Source organism: Haemaphysalis longicornis, unplaced genomic scaffold, assembly GCF_048455015.1.
Source record: "Haemaphysalis longicornis isolate Haplotype H1 unplaced genomic scaffold, Haemaphysalis longicornis Haplotype H1 scaffold_2, whole genome shotgun sequence".
NCBI lineage: Eukaryota > Metazoa > Arthropoda > Arachnida > Ixodida > Ixodidae > Haemaphysalis > Haemaphysalis longicornis.
In genome coordinates this window covers 190,094,308-190,113,804 of record NW_027526295.1, presented here as the reverse complement: position 1 = coordinate 190,113,804, position 19,497 = coordinate 190,094,308, and the positions used below count along the sequence as shown (strand labels likewise).

Below are 19,497 nucleotides of genomic sequence, written 5' to 3'. Positions count from 1 at the left end.
ATCAGTGCTGCGACCAATTTAGATGTCCTCTGCTTACGCGAAAGCATGTATGTATACTTTAATATTTGCGTCGTACCCCGATGTGCCAAGTACCAGCCTCCGCTCTGCCTTTGGAACTTCCTTCCCTTCCTCAAGCAAGCCCGGAGAGGAGAGAAGGGTCGCCTGCAAGGGTCACATTCCATTCAAGAAGGAGCATGACGTCGTGCTTTTACCCGAACTGAACACAAGAACAAAAGAACCTGTTCCATATAGACTGCGGTCGGCATCGACAGTCGAAGGTTACGCCGGTGTCGCCGGCAAACACAGAAGGTACGACCTTCGCAGCTAAAAGCGGGATGGCGCTTCCCTCATTCTGAGTAAAACAAAAATGGGTAAACTTTCTGACTGAATTGACCACCCACCACCGAAGGGAGGTGGTGTCGTGGACCCACGTTGAGGAAAAAACTAAAACGAGCCGACATATACATCACGGAGGACAGTAGAAGTACGCAAACGGCAAACAAACAAACGGAATTTACGAAGACGAGACAGGCTGCCGCGGGGAGTCAGTACAAACAAGAAGAGAGCAGAGGCAGTAACGGTCACGCTCAGGCCGACCAAGCGGCAAGCCGCAGACGGGCCGGTCATCAGGCCACCACGCCGCAGTGCACACTCGCCCACGTCTCGCGCAAACGCTCTGGTACGCACACACGAGCGCTCACCTTACAAGGGAGAGAAAGAGTAGAAGAAAAGCCAAACACAGATCAGCGCACTCACAAACAAAAGGAAGCAAGCGAGAAAGTTCGCTTGGAGCTAAAAAAGAAAAAAAGAAAACGGCGCGGCGCAAGAAGAAGAACGAAGAGAACCGCAGACGCGATGTCAACCGCAGATGTCCATTCCTGGGGTGTTTCTGGGCGAAAACCTTTACCACCGTCCGTTGACACCACCAGCAGAGCTCGTAATATTTCCCCCTTAGGCTCCAGTGGGGAAGGGAGAGGGCAAAAAATGCCGAAGATAAATCAAAACAGATGGGGTGGATGGCTGGACATGGCAGGGGGCGGGAGAAGTCGGCGCTCGTTTTCTTGTAACGCTCTGGATACTATCGAAAAGGCAGGCAGCGAGACAGTAGTCCTTGGCTCACCATCGGCCCTACCAACGCCACACAGACATCAAGGCCAGGTAAATAACTAAACTCGCTTTTTTCTCAATTACCAATAGGCCATGCACACATTCCTACTAGACACCCTTCGCGGCGCTCCTAGAGATCTAAGTTTTCATGAAATTTTGAGGGGCGTGAAAAAAAGAGGTTTCTTTCATGTTTTCTTTCTCAGAAAAATATGAAAAATTAAAAAAAAAGACGATTCCGCACAGATCTATAAAAGATGGACATACTTTTTATTAAGATGGAAGCCTTGGATGTCTGATGAAACGCGGAAAGTGACCGTAGTTGCTGGAGACTACACGAATGAATCCAAATTATGGCCACTGCAAAAAGAAAATAAGCACATAAAATATACATAAAAACGTATTTGGGTTCGTATGGGATTTAAACCCGGGTCGCGGAGAGCCGCAGCCAAGTGTGGTAACTGCTGCACTAACCCTGCACTGTGCCGGAATGGTACAATAATTATCCGGATGCATGCCGCTTGACAGATGAACGAGGTGGCACTGCAAACACGATGCAGCACTGAAGAAGTCTTTGATAACCGCTGGCTTTCGCCTTGAAATCACTTAAAAGACTTGAGTGCCCCACGAATTATTTGCGATTACACTGAAAGTAACATAACTGATTCATGCTGCATCGCAAAGCTCTCAAAATCTGCGCACGATTTTACGTCAATGATTCCAGAAAGCGTTTCTAGAACTCACTGCAGATTGGTCGCATCCCAACGAATGACCCCGGAGAAGCTCTGTCTGTTTTTTTCCAACGTTACACTTGTAGAAAAAAAAAACGAAAAAAAATTATTTCTAATGAATCTTCTTGTTTTTGTTTTTTCAACCGCTCACATCTCTAGGTGCATGGTCCTCGCAACTTTATACAGAGCAGCTCATCTAAGCACACTTTCGGCTTCACCGTGAAAGCGAAGGCATTGCCAGCTGGACGGTGTTTGTTGGGGCCCTCCAGGCCGGGCAAGACCCAGGAGAGCGACGGGGGGCTTTCGCCGGCGATCGCCGGCGGAGACGACGTCGAAGGAGAACGCTTTCGACGTCGCAGGCATTCACTCGCCGCGAAACGGGGTCAGCGCAGCGAGAGGAGCCCTCCGCCGTCGTCTCGCCGTTCCAGGGGCGCAGGAGAAATCCCGAAAGACCAGTTGTCGGCGGGCCACTCTTGCCCGCGCCCGTATAAAACGCAAGCCGGTTTGCGCGGGCGCGTCTTCTCTCTCCTTTAGCGGCGCGCGCTTTGGCGAACGGGAGAGCGAGTCGCAGTCAGATACCGCTAGCTCGAGCGGCCAGCGTGGAACCACTTGTGTACAGCCCCCCAGGCAGAGGCGGTGAAGAGAGAGGAATCGAGAAACCGAGTTAACGGTACTTGCTCGCGGCTTTCGCTCAGAATACGCCCGAGCTCGCCGTGGCCCGGCTGTTCGTGTGGGAATTGCGAGACATGGCTTCCACTTGACGGACGAGCGTCTTTGCAACGAACGTCCCTTTCGACCGGCGAAGAGGAGAAGACAGGCGCCTACTTTCCCAGCCGTGACCGCCCGCCAGCGGCCGTCGTGACAGTGAGAGTGGGTGAGGTGAAGCGGCATTGTGAAAGTGACACGACATTCTCCGCCTATCGTTTCGTCTCCGCCTGAGCAGTGCGCTGCGTCCCGATATCGTTCTCCGCGGCCTGTTGAAGGGCGGCCGGAGGCTACGCAACTATAGCGTGTGAACGTCGTCGCAAGTGCCGGTGGTTTCGTGAAAGGATTGCGTCCGTTGCGGCCTTTGCGTGTACAATTTGAAGGCGTGGGAAGAAGCCCCACTCCAGCAACGACCGGAATAATGCAGCTCAGGTAGGTGGCGCTACTTTTCCTACTTTTTCGCTCGGGGAGACGTGTGACGTCGGTTACTTCCGGTCGGCACGCTTTCTTGCGTTGAGCGTCGACCGCCGCTATCCAGTGCGATCTGATAAGGACGCGAAAGTTTACATAATGTTCGCAAGCTCCACGCTTTTTGTATGCCCTCTTTACGAACTGTGACATACACTGCTTCAGATTCACATATTTGGGAAAGAGCTTTATTGAGCCTAGCTTTTAATATTTTGTCTATTTTTGAAGCACCCTTAATCATATAACAAGTTTAGTTTGGGAACATAACACAAGATTTGTATATTTACGGAAGTTTTTGCTGAATTTGTAGAACAGCCAAAAACCGCTTCATCATCGCACAAAGGTTAAAGCATTCCACTCAGCGTGAAATCTGGGAAGTGCTAAGCAGTAAATCGCCCGAGGGGCTGTGGCGCCGTTTACCGCTCTTTGCTATTACCCCTCACCCTCTTTTCCTCCTTATCTCAATCCTCTCTCGATAAATTGAACAGAAATTTGGTCAACGCAATCCAATTTTTCCGCCTTCGCAGTGTTCGCGCGCCTTCCCCAGAGGCAGCTTGCATCCTTTTCTTTATAATTTGTTTCTTGTTCCGCCTGGAACAGCACGAGCGGAAGTTCTGTTCTTTTTGTGCTTGCTTTCATCTCACACTTGCTGGAGCCTTTGTGCGACATTTTGAACGCGTCATTTTTTTCTCCCGCGGCCACTTTTTTAAAGTCTACTGCCGTAAAAAGCAACCCAACGAGCATTCCTGAACTAAATGAACGACGCGGGGACTGCCGGTTAAGTACATATATTTTGCCTCAAATGTACCTGCAGTTTTCTTTGTACTAAATAGTGAGGGCATGTATGACGAGTAGCAGCGGTTCCAGGAGTTTCGAACGGTTCTGCCTATATAAACCTCTTGCTCAAGTATCCAGGTAACTTTTGGTCGGTAGGCCGAATGGAGGGACAAGCGGGTACCTTTTCGAAGCCTCTGTTTGGGTGCATGACGCCGCGTGACTCTGCGTGGGTGAGTGAGGCCGCGTCACTGCGGATGAGCTAAAATGACAAGCCGGGCCCCTAAAGTGTTCCGCACTCAAAAAAAAAAAAAAGAGAGAGAAAGAAACAAGAAGAAGAATGAAAGTTCAAACACAAAATAATATACCGTAACTGAAAGTTGCTTTTGCCGCATATGAACCCTTAATGCGGGAAAGTACCTCCCGTTTTGGAAGGCGACGAGAAAAGGTAGGTCTGAAGTGTGGGGTCTCGTTACACACAGCGCAGCCTAGCGGACACAACGCCAACATAAAGGAAACAAAAGTAAATGCCTTCCTCTAAACGTTTTTGCAACGAGGGAATTGTCGAATTTGAAGTTGCTAGCTGTAAGAGCCCAAGGCGGAGGGCAAACAGTAGGCGAACACACAAGGAGACGGGGACGCGCTCTCGTACCGGCATTGTGTGCCCGTACCCGTTGTTTGCCCTTCCCCTTTGGTTCTTGTTCTAACCACGAATAGTCAGCAAGACCAGCAACAAGCTCTTTCAAATCAAGTTTCAGTGTTTACTAACGCACGGTTGAGCAACTCTCGCGGATCTAGTTTGATTTTGAGGAAACAAGCATGTTGTGTGTGCGGAAAGTCCACAAACTTTTCGAGGTACAGTTCCCTTTACAGGAGAAAAGTACTACGGGAAGCACAAAAAATTGCCCTGTGGGAACTGAACTGGCAGGTTGCTGAAAGCGAGCAGCTACTTTTTCTTTCGAGCAGCCTTGAAGAACACGTGATTCACCCTCTGTGCTGCACTGGCAGCGACTTTTGCTGGTGAAAAATTTCATAACAAAGTGACGTTCAATAGCCCATATGCAAACTGAAGATTAAATCAATTATTCGCAGAGTCTGTTCAACGAGTTTCATTCAAGAACGATTCAGCTATGACTAGAATGAAATCCATTTTTTCTGCAGCACACGTTTACGAACATTACACAGTCGTTGCATGACGGTATACCATTAGAATGACGTGATGCCCAATCCAGCCAATTGTTGAAGCCACCAAGCTTTAAACAATTTTTGCTTATTCAATTTTTTCTCACCTGCTTTGCCAACGCTCTGCAATTGGGAGATACATATAGGCATGCATAGCTTTTACGCGAGTTTGGTTTGGTGATACCACACGCGTGTCCTACCGCACAAGTTGCTGCTGTGTTCAGCGAGAACCGAGGTACTTAACAGATAAGGCCCAACAGTGTACTGAGCGTTCAGAACAAATTGCACATCCTGAACTTCGTTCCCGCTCAAGAAATCAAACAAATTATAAAAGCTCACAATGTTTTTGCTCGGAAATTTGAAACACCCCGGAAGCTCTTCTTTCTTAGTCAACAGTTTAAGGCCTGTAAGCACACGCGTTACTTAACGGGCTCGTCACCGCGCGCCTCTGCCAGGCATTGAACCTCTGTCTCGTTCATCCGCGCTCGGGTACGGCGTCGGTGTTCCGCTCTGCTTTCTGGCGCCGGTGTCTGGTCACTCGAGCCGCTGAGAACGCAGAAGAGCCGTCGTTCTCACGCCGTACCGCTTGCAGACATCCTGAAAGCAGGAGGTAACCTTCGCTTCAAAAAGTAGGGGCTTACATTCGTGACACTAAAGGTGAGCAGTCACACATTACGCTTTGTTGAGCGAACACTTAGACTTCTGTGCCAGTGTTACAGGGCCCGAAGTAAGCAACAAATTGAAGCGGAACTTTGTGCTGAGGTAGACAGTACGTCGCGGCCAGCTGGCGCTTGGCGGCAGCACTCGACCCACGCCGTCCGCCGGGGCCGTGTGGCTTTTGCCGTTTTTCGGGACTCCCGGGAAGGGTGACAGAATGTCGGGATGGGGTACTCAGGAAGCTTGACTGGGAAAACACAGGATTACAGATAAAAGGAGAATACTTGAACCTTTTGAGGTTTGCAGACGACATTGTCTTGCTAAGCAAGCCTGCAGAGCAGCTGCGAAAATGCTCGAGGAACTGAATTCTGAAAGCCAGGCCGTCGGGCTAACAATAACTATGAATAAATCTAAAGTAATGATGAATAAACATGCCGACAGCGCCCTGTCCAGCATATGTAAGGAAACGCTAGAACAGATAGAAGGTTATAACTACCTCGGTCAGTTTGTCAGTGCTGATTCCAACCACGAGAAAGAAATCCGGCGCAGAATAGGTGTGGCCTGGGGTGGACTCAGCAAACACTCCCAGATAACGAATAGTAAACTACCTCTATCCTACAAAAGAAGAATATACAACCAACGCGTCCCGCCGGTGATGACATATGGAGCGGAAACTTGGCGCCTTACTAAACAACCGGAAGGCAAACTAAGGTCGGCTCAGCGGGCCATGAATAATAATAGCATTAACTTTAAGGGAGATAAAATGAGCTTCCTGGGTCAGAAAACAAACTCGAGTAGATGATAGTTCAAATAAAGAAAAAGAAATTGTTTTGGGCTGGCCACGTAGTTAAACGGGATGACAACCAGTGGACTACCAGCTCAACAGAGTGGATACCGAGAGACAGGTATAGAAGAAAAGGGAGCCGTACAACTCGATGGAGAGACGAAATAAGGAAATTTGGAGGCAAAGAATGAACTCTGGCGGTGCAGGACAGGAGGGGTTGGAGGACGATGGGAGAGGCGTTCGACCTTCAGTGGACCTAGTAGGCTCTGGTTGATGATTGTGATGATCATAAGACGAAAACAGTGACCATGCTATAGCGAAGCTAAACTGATAACTGGTGAAAGCACAGAATAAGGCGTCAGCCGAAGGTTCGAGGATAGCAGAGAAGAATGGGAAATAACAGAAATTATTTGGGAGCAAAAGGAGAAAAAGGAGTCGAGAATGCCACAGGCGCGCAGAGGTGGAAGCAGGATTCACTATTGATCATCGTGTTTCTGAAAGCTTCCCTACATCCTCATTTGATTTTCTTCTCCGCTATACCCGGTCTCCGTTTTAACCAGCGTTCTTACATAACACCGTGAAATCCAAATTACGTCAAAATATCAAGGGTCCAACTCATCCTTGCATTGGCTGTGTTTATTGACTGGAATTCAATTACGGGTTTAATTTAACATGCCGAACCAAAAACCCGGGCAATGAGGCGCGCCCTAGTGGAGTGTTCAGGATTAATTTTGACCACCTGGGGATCTTTCAAAGTGAGCCCAAATCTCAAAACACGGGCGTTATCGCTATTCGCCTCCATCAGCAAAGCGGCCGACACTGCGGGGATTGAACACATTTTTTGGCATCAGCACCACAATGTCTTAGCCACTGCGCCACTGTGGCTAATCCAGGCGAAATCCCACGGGGTCAGAATTGGCTTAAGGGCGCCAACCGCGATGCGACTCTTGCCCCCCAGTGTTTACTTTCACTCGTACACACACAAAATAGCTTCGACTTTTGGCGTATAGGCTTAGTGTAGTGGTTAAGTCACTTGTACCCCCAATGTTTTTATTTTAGGCGTATATTGGTGAATACTGGCAAGACTCTTTGTCGATTTTTTGTCGCCTCTTCTTTGATAATTTACTTTCCTCCAGCTAATTATTCCCTACAACTTTATATATCATTTAGATTACCATATTGCTTACGCCATGAGTTAACGAGCATTCTTGTTCCATCGTGTCTAATCACAACCGAGCACCCAAAAGTGACCGTTCTCTAGTTTTAAGCACGGATCTCGCTTGAATTAAGAAAAAGGTTGCTTTCTCACTTGCAATAAAAGAAACACTCCTGTTTAATGCTGTGAGCCCACCTCTAAAAACAAAAATAAATTTCAAGTAAATTATTTGTATTTCCCAACGCTACGCTGTCACCACCAGCAAAAATGTAATGAGCTTAGAATTAGAGCAATCTGTAGTGTAGGCATTGAAAATAAAGCATGGTGACTGCGCTGTCACGTCACTCTTCGCAACACCTTGCCGAAACTTCCTGGAAACCAAATGCATAACCCATCCCGGTGTCTTGTGCCAGGAGGGGTCCTCTCCGTTTGCCCTTTCGTTGACCTGTATAGGTATGAAATCCTTTTGATTAATCCGGCCTTGCCCTGTTACAGTGTTCCGCCGCTAGTTCTTTCGAGCCATTGCAGTCGGCATACCGTCTGGTCAAGTAGCACAACACACGAGGTCAAGCGCACGTCACTGAAAGCAAGAAATAAAAAACAACGTTTTTAGAGTGCTACCGCTTTCCTTGTTCCCAAATTCTTGTCTGACCTCTGCTTCATCTTCCGAATTGTAAGGGAATAGATCAAAGGCGAGCAAAAACACCGGTACGGCGCTCCCGTACACTCTGGAAAGAAATTTCGTATGTCCTCGCAGCATTAATTAAGGCACCAGAGTGGCCAATAATCATATATGATCGAGGTAGCAAATCTGACGAATGGCAAGGCCCGACATGCAAGTGGACCCGAAAATGTGGTCTGAGCTGTGGTACTGCTCAACGTAAAATGTCGCCGTCCCATTGCGTTCTGTCACGGTGCAAAGTACATTTCTCCAGGCGAATGGTTACCCTGGGCCTCGTCATCGACCTGCTTGGCTTATTTGCCCGCGAAGGTTGGCAAATCTGGCTTGTTGTGGGGAAGCGGACACTTGGATGTTCAGGCGGAATGTGTTAGATGGAATTGCGCAGTCGTGGGGCGACGGTTTATTACAGAGCGACGCACCCCTGTCATGGGCAGTATAGTGTATACGCGTTCTCCAGGAATTAGGAAAGCACTGCGTTCTTGCTATACGACAGGCACGCGTCATTGAAAGAAGATAAATTCTTGAGAGTGATGAAATCGGTATGGTTTTTTAGGCATTCTGGAGGGAAAAAAAGACCGAGAATGCAAGCTATACATCTTTTACCCTCCCCTCTCCAAAAAAGAAAAAAAAAAGAAAGGAAGAAGCTTAGCTTGGCTTTTTTACCCTGTCCTCGAAGTAGTGCTTTGCGCTTTGGCTGAGTAATGCGGCTATTAATGTATAGCACCATTACCAATCATTGGAGGACTTGGGACGCCGTTCCTGTTATTTTATGAGCGGAGGGAAGACTTGAAAGAAGAATCCAACAGAAGTTAAAAGCAGTAAAATAAAAATATTGAACTTGTCCATCAACATCAACGCCGACGCGGTCCCTATGTGTGCCAGTGCGGGAGTCCGACGCGCAAGTTCAGTTCGAGTGCCAGTCGCGCGCGCACACAGACACGCACGCACACGCACGCGGACACACACACAAACACGCACACACACGCACTCACGTGCGCACACACACAAACACGCACACACACGCACGCACGCACACACGCATGTCACGCACGCACGCACGCACGCACACACACACACACACACACACACACACACACACACACACACACACACACACACACACACACACACACACACACACACACACACACACACACGAAGCAAATACGATAAAAAACAAGAAAGCAATCCAGTGCATATAGGAACTTTTTTCTTTTCTCTCATTAGTAATGACAGAGGAAGCAGACAATGAGTAAAATAAAATAGGAACAGCCTAAACCAAAAACGAGGCGCGATACGCAGTTATATCGGCACAGCAGGAAACGCAACGCTTCACAAGTCACCAGGCGTCGCTATTTTCGTGCGCGAAGCTCTTCCGTCCCAGCTTCGAAGCGGGTCGCCGACAGCGGCCACACCGAAGACGCCTCGGAGAGCGCAGCGCTAGCGGGGCGAAATAACAAGAAGCCCCGAAAAGGAGTCACGACGAAGTGCGACGGCGTTTCCTTCGCTTTCCCTGCGCGCCGGAGGAGCTGTTGCCGATTTCCGTAACTCGCCTCATCGGCACGCGGGTTTTCTGTGCGGCGCCAAGTTTAGAACTCCCGGCTACGCGCGCGGCCCCGCGCCTCTTTCTACGTCCGCGGTGTGGTCACTGTGAGCCAATTACGTCCCGTTTCTTCCTCGTATCGCTCCCACTGCGGCGTCGGCACATTTACACTTACACACGCGGCATTAGAGATGGAGGAATGCGCCTCTGATGTCCGATACGTTTCGCACGACTAGTCCGAGCTTCTAGCTTAAAGGGGCCATGCGGACAAAATACAGTATTTTTCAATTAGAAAAAAAAAAGAACTAGCCTTTGGTAACTAACTTAGATCCGTCCGGGCCACGAAAGACGTTGTTTTAACCGAAAAACGTAAGAAATATTCAAAAATACATTCAAATTTAGCGCTACAGCGACGTAATACGAACAGGAGTGACGTAATATAAGCCAGGACTAAAAACAGTTATCAGTGTGTTAACTGCACGTTAGAATTTAAGTGATACGATAAAACCAACTCGACGCCCCGATACGATCGCCTAGACATGTTTCATGTAACGGTGACTTTGGCGGTCTCCACCAATCGCACAAGCAGGATCGTGGGACGTCTTAGAGATAGCCTGAATGTGGCTGGGGGGGTTTCCGCTCCTTCGTATGCTTTCCTTCATATCTCGATTATTTGTTTGAAGTTTGCGACAAAATTGGTTTCATTGTTATCAAGACAAAGCACTCTGTTTAAAGGGACCCTGTAATACTTTCGATAAGCGCTTTCACTCTTTCGTTCGCGTCTGGAACCACTGCGAAGACCATAGTTATCGCCAGCACGAAGCGGCACTGCGTGATTTGCTCGTCGCACCAGATACGCCTTCCATTTATGCTTTCTTTTTGTGGCTTTCTTTTTAAGTTGCTATCGAAAAGCATTCATTGCTGCAACCGAAGGAAAACCATCCAACAGCCGCTGCAGGGCCTTAATGACGCAATTCAAGCCGTCGAAAGAACGCCAGGACCGGGAAAGGAAGAAAAACCTTTTGGGCAAGTTTTCAAGTTATCTGATGGGCACAGAGCAGTAATTTTTGGCTGAGGTACTTTGCGACCCCCTAACATAAGTACTGGGTGTGTTAGGAGACTACGTTCTGCAAGCATGTAAGATTTCAAAAAAATTGAAAAAAAGTGTTGCAGGGTCACTTTAATGAACTTCTTTAGAAAAGGAGAGAAGGAGCAGAGTATCCACCCTGTATAAACTCTAAAGCTATCGTGCGGTTCAGCTTCACTGCAATGAACTCGATTGACCAATACATGCAGGATAAAATAATATTTCGGCGAATGACGACGCCGAGCACAGGATTTGACTCGAACGTTCGATCTGCCCCGCATCATTATGCAATGCAAGCGTGATTGTTCCGCATTACGCAATGCCACAGGTAACATTTTTGTGCCAAATGGCATGCACTTCGCTGCTATTCGCTGAGCTTCCTTGAGTGCGGTGAATGTTTACCACGGGATTGCCTTGGAGTGTAGGTTCGCGTCTCGTGCGCCCTCTGGCGCCAGTGCGGGGGAAAAGTGTGCTCGTACGTTCTGAGCGCCCTCGCGTCGCACCGCACTCGAGGTCGTTTAAACTAAGCTTGGAGGCTTACCGCGAAGTCAATGCACTTTGTTTGGGAAAGACTTCTGAAAGCGAAAGGAGAAGTGAGCGAGACGGGGCCAACAACAGGGCAGTATACCGCGCGGAGGTTCTTCCCGCACACAGCGACCACAGGCCGCAACAGGGAAGAAAGTGCAGCCCCGGTTTCGTAACGAATAAAACGTGCGTAATAGTAGAGCGCGAGGGAGCGGAATCTAGATCTAGGAGCGTGAACCGACCTGGCGGCAGCGAGTGTCCTGCGAGCAGCTACGTGAACGATAATAAGGTTGCGCACGGTGCGCACGGACGGAGTTTTAACGCATTTACGCGGCGTTTGTTCGGGTACCTGCTATAAATATTCACACTTCCTTGTTGTTGTTCGGAGATTTGGTAACTTCTCAGCTCACGTTATGTGCGTTCGTCTTGGGTGGGCTGATCAGGTTTTAAATGTGGAGGAAGCTCTGCTAAAAAAATCATGGCCTACCACTATGGCCGCGTGGTAGTTCCTCGAATCGCACGAAACGAAGGGAAGGCAGAAAAGAAAGCCGGTCGTTAAAAAAGCGCGGAACCCTAGCCATATAAATTAAGCTAACAACTCAAAGCCAGTTCATGAAAGTAAAACCGGGTCTCAGGAATGAAAAATGATTGGAATACCTTTTGGCTTACGTATACGGCGGATATGTTTACGTTTTCGGAGAAATTTGATCAGATAGCCTGGGTGAAACAGGACGTACAGAAGGTAGGCAGTAAAGTCCGCCCAAAGATTGTTCGAAGCACGGTGACAGTATATTTAAAAACACATACTAGAATCGTAGTACAACAGAAAGACGGGTGTCGTGGACATTCTTGCGGGTGAAAGCATACAAGTTTGGAAGCTGCCACACTGAATTTTGCGTAAGTAAGCAATCTGGGTCGCGGGGGTATACCTTCAGCTAGGATGAAGCAAGTTTCAAGTCGAGACTATTTGATGTAATAAGAATTGACGCGTTAACCACAACGTCATATATTTCACCCTGCTTATGAGGACTTACGTCTTTCTCAGTCACCTGGCTCAACCTCAGTCACCATGGCCCAACGATGGCCATTCGAATCCAATACAAGCCGAGTTACGTGATGATGAAAATTTAAACGCTTCTGACACATTGGTATTGAACGCAAACTCAAAGGGTGCGGCTACAATTCCGGAGTCATTCCCTGCGCCGTGGTGACCTCGAGGCAGTCCGAGCAGATTTCGAACAGTATCGCTTAAGGCGATGAAGACATAGCAATTGGCTTCGCTATTCGTACACAATAAAAGCGCCCACAGGTGAGGTGCATGCGCGCTCGAAGGCTGTCCAAGGTTGTCTAGCGCGCTGTCTGCTTCCGGTGCGGCGTGCATTCGCACGTATAAGGCCATTATAGTACGTTGGCTTGCGCACCCGCACGCATGTCTGCGAATTATGAGTATTTGCGCTGATCATTAAATTAAGGCCAGGCTAAGGTGCCTAGTTCCGCAATAAAGACACTCGCAATGAGACTACGGGCAGCCACGTAATGAAATGGCTATTAAAAACAGTTCGTGCAACTTGATCGCCACCAGCACAATGAACAATAAATCACCGCGTGACAGGACAATGTGTAAGAGGTTAGCCGCATACTGCTGCTGTGGTTCCACTCAGCCTTCCGGTTTCATTACAGAGCACTTGCCTCATACGATTCCGTACGTTGTGTTTCTTCTGGAGGGGAAAGCCCACCTTGAGGGTACCGTAAATGTGGGCCTAACAAGCCTGCCACATAGAGAGAGAAAGAGAGAGAGAGAAATTTCAATGAAGACCTGCGAGGTTAGCCGAGCCGTTGTGCTGGCTTGCTACGCTAGATGATAGAATAAAAAAGAGAAAGAAAGCAAAGAAAAAACAAAAGAAAGAGAACAAAAACAAACAAAAAACTGTAAAAATAAAGAGATGTCATTCGATGCGCCCAAAATTTTCAATCATTACTTCATTCAAAAGCTAGTCATGGCACAAAGTAAAGGTTCAAAACATAACTCAAAACGCATTTAATTAGGCTAGTAATTAGGAAAGGATAAAGTAAAGTCGCGGCGCTCGAGGTATTTTCAGTACTCGTGAATGGAACCAATATACGAAAAAGAGACAGCTTATGCGCCGATATGTCCTCATTCGTGTCCTCAGTTCTCCTACATTAAACCCTTTTAACACGTCCGCAGGTGCCCCCTTATCTGTGTCCACAGTACCATGGCGTTCCTCGCGCGGCTGTGTTCGTTTCCTTTGCTATTCCGTACCCTGCAGCCTTCACCCAGATCACGCGTATACATCGCGCTTCAGTGCTTAAAATGCCCGTCCTTGCTTGTTCCGCACTTCAGCCTCGCAGCCTTTCCCGTTTCTAGCCGATCTGTAGTAGGGGCACCAAATCGTGCGATTTCGCCAGCTGCGTTCGGTGCAGGCAAGCGGTAATAAAGCAGGGCCACCGTCAACGACCGCATACTCCTCAAGAAACTTATTTTTCAGGGCGATTTCGTAAAACAGACCATTGGGCTGAGCGTTCCGGGTTTCCGAATAGGAAAATACAAGGTGAAAGAGCCCTCCACCAACGTGAACGTCCCACATGTTCCGGGTTAGGAATGGTATTGCAAGCAGCCGCGGGTTGCGAAACTGTTTCTCCGCTCAACAGCAGCTCTACGTCTCGCGAGATTCATCCATATTGATGGCAATGCGCGTGGGCAATGCTCTTTTCCCTTTGCCTGTTACCGCGGTTTTCGTAACGACGCAGCCACCTTTCCCGTGGCCGCTCCGAGGTGCGCCCTTCTGCGAAGCAGTATTTTTGCATGCGCCTTGGATACGGCCAGTGACTCTCGTCCCCTTCGAAACACGAAACCACCGAGGCAGATTTCGCGTTTCCCACCCCAGCGTCAAAGGCATCCAGACGCGTTCTCCAAATCGACGCCCGCGCAGCCATAAGCGGCGGGGCGTCGTAACCGCGTGCCCTGTGTGCCATAACGCACGAAGCGAGGAAAAGTTAAGAAAGTGCGCAGTCCACAGCGCATGTCAAGCAGGCGGGTTCAAGCTGCCGCAAACGTAGGGCGCCCGTAAAAAGGGCCGACCTGAGGTAACCGTCGCGTGTACCGGCAGCAGCAGCAGCAGCGACGCAATCGGGTCAGCGAGCCAACACCCAGCGCTTGCAGGATCCGAATTACATGCAATAAGGCTCGCCGGGCGACGCTTTTACACCGGGGGCCGCCGCGGTGCGGGTAAGGGGGTCGCGGGCTGAATTCCGTCCAGGCCCGCCAGCTCTCTCGGCCCGTGTTTACAAGCCCGCTCTGCCTACCACCGTAAGGCGAGGCCCACCGGCTTGAGCTGGCCTGTGTGCGCGCGGGTCTGCTCTGCGCAGCTACACGGCGTCGTGCTTATAGTGTGCGGTGGAGCAGAGAGGTGAGAGTGGTTTGAAGACGACCTAGTTTGGCGAACCCTCGCCGCCGCAATCGCTCGGCGCTGCCGTCACCGGTGCCAGTGTCACGCCAAGGCCACGCCGCCGAAGCGGTGTTTTCGGGCAGCGGACAAAGAGGAGTCCCTCGACTCTAGAGTCGGGACAGCATCCCTGTGGACTGGAACAGGACGAGACAGTGCGCACAAGAAGAGGGAGATGGAGAGAACAAATCTTTGCGGATTAGCGGGAGAGCTGATGTCAGGGCACTCGCCCGGTGGAGGGCACGCGGGACACTGAGGCAGCGGCTTACCGTCCAGGGGCCCTTGTCCTTTAGTCTTGCTTGTATCCAAGGTCCGGGTTGGCCAGGCCAGCCTTTCACGGATCATAAGAGAGGAGGAGACAGCGCAGATGTGGGCATTGTTGGCACTACTCCCACGCCTGTTGGCACAAGGTTCCGGGTGTGGGACAGAAATTGCAATGGGAGGATGGCACGGATATGAGGGTGCAGTGAAAATAGCCTTTCGTCTGTAGTGTTGCGAGAGAGGTGGCTTCTTTTAATCCCCGGCAATAGAGAAAGGAAGCCACTGCTCAAGGAGGAAGTGTTGGCGAATAGACGAAAGCACCGGCAGCCAGTATATCTTGCAGGCGTTTCAACAGCTGAGACGGAAATATTGCTCCCGTTTATTGCTAGTATACCTGGAAGAGGGCTCTGGGTGTGGAGTGTGGAACACCAAACAGGATTCTCGCTGATTTCATTCTGTCGGTGTCGCTTTCTGGTTCAACAATGCTCCCGCCAAACCGTTTGTGTTTCAATCTTTAATTTCATTAAAGAGAGAGAGAGAGAGAGAGAGAGAGAGAGAGAGAGAGAGAGAGAGAGAGAGAGAGAGAGAGAGAGAGAGAGAGAGAGAGAGAGAGAGAGAGAGAGATTTAATATGCTGGGGACCAGGAGGATGTTCTTAGGGCCTCCAACCAGTGAGAGGCATCCTCATCTCAATATGCCTTAGTGCTGGCTGGCCGTTCGGGCCCGTTTTACCAGTCGGCGCTGGTCCGAGAGCCCGGAACTGGTTAGCTGCTCCACCCACTGCGCACAGGTAGGGTTGCAATGGCCCTCCCATACCACGTGGTGTAGGGTGCCAGCAATAGGGCAGAAGTTACAGGTGGCAGGATATTGGGTGTGGTGTTATGGGGATATGAAATTATGAATTGGCTTGTATGCGCGGGGAAGTGGTTGCTTCGTCGCGTCTTAGTTGTGAATGGGGTGGTGAGAAACGACGCCGGTCGTTTTCGTAGAGAGTGATGAAGTTAATTTCCTGGTCTAGAAGTATGAGGCACCCTCAAGAAAGTGAGAGAGGCGCGGGATATGTGCACGGCAGCAACGTGCACGCTCTCCTGCCTTGCTATAGCCACTGACACTATCGCAGAGTGTAAAAACATTAATGGCATGCTGCGAATAAGGTCGGAGGGGTGAGCTGAGAAGGGATGAGAATGACCCTGCATGTGCCACCTTTATCGGCTCCGCGAATTTCGTCGCCGCTTGGCACAGAAAGCGCCAGCTGCTCGGGCGCGTAACTTGAGCTGTTCTCTGTATCGCGGTTGTAGCAGTTCTCCAAAGACCTACGACCCTATGTGATGCGAGACCACTGCAGTGCCGACGACTGAAGGCAGAGGGCGAAGTTGGTGTTGTTTCCTGTTTCGTGTTACTCAAAGAATCCCAAGCGATAACATCTGGGAATATTTTACTCGCCTCTTTCCAGAAAAATGAAAATCACATCTAACAACGCTTCCTTTTTATTGGCCTCACCCGCAATCCGGCTCTTGGCGATCATGTCCAGAGAACGTCGCCCTTCGCCACGGAAGTCCTTTTAGAAGTGCGACTAAAGGCATATGTAACGTAGAAAGCCTAACAAAATGTGGAGACTTGAGGAATATTACTGGGGTACGGCGTGAATTAATAGGTTTTAGAGTAGCTACATAGAGTGAAAGCTACGACTGTCTTTCGCCGCAATGTGCATTTCATTATTAAGAAGCAAAAATATCTTTGGCAACTCCCCCAGACATCTGTCCATCCATCCGTCCGTACGTCCGTCCGTCCATTTACCTGCCTGTAACACATCACACGATTCCTCCACGGGTAAACACGGGCCTTACGAGGTATTGAAAAACGGGGCCTTGGGCCATTCAGGAATAAAATGTCAGTTATTTTACAAAACCCCTTAAAAAAAATGCCCGATTTCAGTTGCGAACGCGCGGAGATAAGTTCCTGGAAGGAATGCTTACCTGCTATCGACAATCCCTGCCCAGGAGTTTTCTACAGCTTTTTATTGCTGAAGGCCACCCAGCTTTATTTTATTTTGTTTATTGGTATCTCCCGCTCGGATCTCAGAAACTTCGTGACTGTACAGCACCGACGCAAGCCGCCAATACACGGCAGACGCTGCTTTCCCGGTGGGAGTCGTGCGCTTCACAGGCGCCGACCGCTGAATGTAACCTATAAACCTTCACCCCCGCCCTCGCCCCCTTTTTTTCCCAATTCCCACGCAGACCAATGTCTCCACCCTCTCCACTAAAATTCTGTTATGTTGTGTGTATTTATTTCTAGGCTCCAGTAAATATTCCACAGCGACATGGCCATGGAGTTTGAGGTCTCATACCTCGGCTTTGTGCGGATGACGTTTAAAACGTTTCCTCATTTTTACTGCTGGGAGAGAAAGAGAGAGAGAGAGAGAGCTTTTAATGGAACCAGAAGAGATTAACCGTGGTAATAGCAGTACAGGTTTTGCTTGGGCATTAACAAGAACGCATTCCTGAGTGGCACGCATTGGTACACTTTTACCCTGCATTAACGTCGTGCCTCAAAGGTGCCCAAATATTTTTTCGTTTTTCGATAAATAAATAAATAAATAGATAAATAAATGAATAAATAAATAAATAAATAGGCTTGACATTACGCTTTTAAAAATTTATTTATTTAAATTTATGTTGTTATATAATTCATCTGCTAATTTTTTGGCTACAACAATGTTTGTTACATTGGTATCCGAAGGGCATAATTATATATGAAAGCACACCTACTATAGCCCTCGCTTTCCACTGTCAGAACGATTTCGGCCTGAAAAATTTCCCAAGTAATACATGCCCGCAGCATACCTAGCTTCCTTTATAATTCTTCTGAAACCTTCGTAGGGAGAGAAGGTGTTCTCCCGAAGCGAGAACGAAGGAGAGTGAAGAAGAAAGCAATGCGAACTTTATTAACATTTCTACGCCCCATCGCAAGACCCGCTTCCGTTGAATGATAGCGAGCCAGTGCTCTTTAAAAAGGCCTTTTCTTCCAACCGAATCTCCCTCTGTATAAATGACGACGCAAGCAAATCTACCCCCGCTTCTAGCTGAGTCTCTTTCGCAAACCGCTGAAAAAAGACGAAAAGTAGCATTGGTCTCTTAAAAATATAATTATAGAAGGGCAAGACATCTTGTTCGCTCCCATAATCGAATTTCTCACTACCACTCTTCTCTTCGATTAAAAAAAATAATGTTTCGCAAGGTTTAGTTAAGAACGCTTCTAGACTCACATATAAACCCTGAGCTGGCGTCCTGAAAACCTCACAAAAAAGGAAAAATAATATTATAAGCTCATTGCAGATAAGAGCTTGCGAAATTCAAACGAATACCGAAAAAACTGCAGTGTAAGTACCTCACAGTTTGAGTAAATTTTTCTATTTCGAAATCTATAGCGCGCCTTCCCTCTGTTTCGGTTCTGGAAAAGATTAAAAGTCGGTCGGTTGATCGCGAACGTTTATTTGCTTTTGAGGTGCGATTCCGAAAAGGTGTGGTCAGGGAAACGAGCGTTACAAGCGGGAGTGAGATTACAGAAAGTTATTTCAGGAATTTTAATGCCGATACGAAGTAAAATATGGCCCGGCATGTACCTGCGCTAGAGGAAAAGGAAAGCTTGCAATGTTATCATTCGGACGCACCTGTCAAGAGAAGCAATATCTGGCTTGAACGCGATGGCCGAAATTTTGCATTTCAGTGAAGTGATGCAGGGCGCGGACAATAACAGAGTTGGCGATGGATGAAGACACACAGTGTGTACATCTCTCTCTCTCTCCCTCTCTCTCTCTCTCTCTCTCTCTCTCTCTCTCTCTATATATATATATATATATATATATATATATATATATATATATATATATATATATATATATATATATAGTCTGGAAGCAAAAAACTCATACGGAGCGCGAAAAAATAAGGTAAGTCGAGAAAGAGACACGCGAGAAAGACATTAAAAATAAAAATAAAAGTTTACTGACATTTCAGGAAGAGGACTTCCTTTCTTCAGAGAAAGGAAGTCCTCTTCCTGAAACGTCAGTAAACTTTTATTATTATTTTAAATGTCTTTCTCGTGTGTCTCTGTCTCGACTTACCTTATATATATATACATTAGATTGGAGTCACCATGAAAAGAATAACATTTATTACGACGTTCCGGCTGCGGTCCAGAGTTGAAGGCTGGACCCCAGCCGAAACATCGTAATAAATGGTGTGTTTCTCATGGGGACAGCAATCTAATATATCATTCATTTTTCAAGCACTCTTTTGTTATATATATATATATATATATATATATATATATATATATATATATATATATATATATATAAGACAGAGACAGA

At 48.2% G+C, this 19,497-nt stretch overlaps 1 protein-coding gene across 2 annotated transcripts in view; it reads left to right on the top strand.

Moving 5' to 3' along the window:
- Positions 1–19,497, top strand: part of LOC144169667 (uncharacterized) — a 104,800-nt gene that overhangs the window by 62,219 nt on the left and 23,084 nt on the right. The window contains exon 1 of one of the 2 annotated variants that reach the window (XM_077698939.1): positions 2,238–2,972. The exons of the other annotated variant lie outside the window; for it this stretch is intronic. Within the exon in view, the coding sequence (XP_077555065.1) occupies positions 2,962–2,972 (11 nt within the window). The 5' untranslated portion in view covers positions 2,238–2,961. Of the gene's footprint in view, positions 1–2,237; positions 2,973–19,497 lie in introns of those variants that run through there. 2 annotated transcript variants of the gene reach the window in all.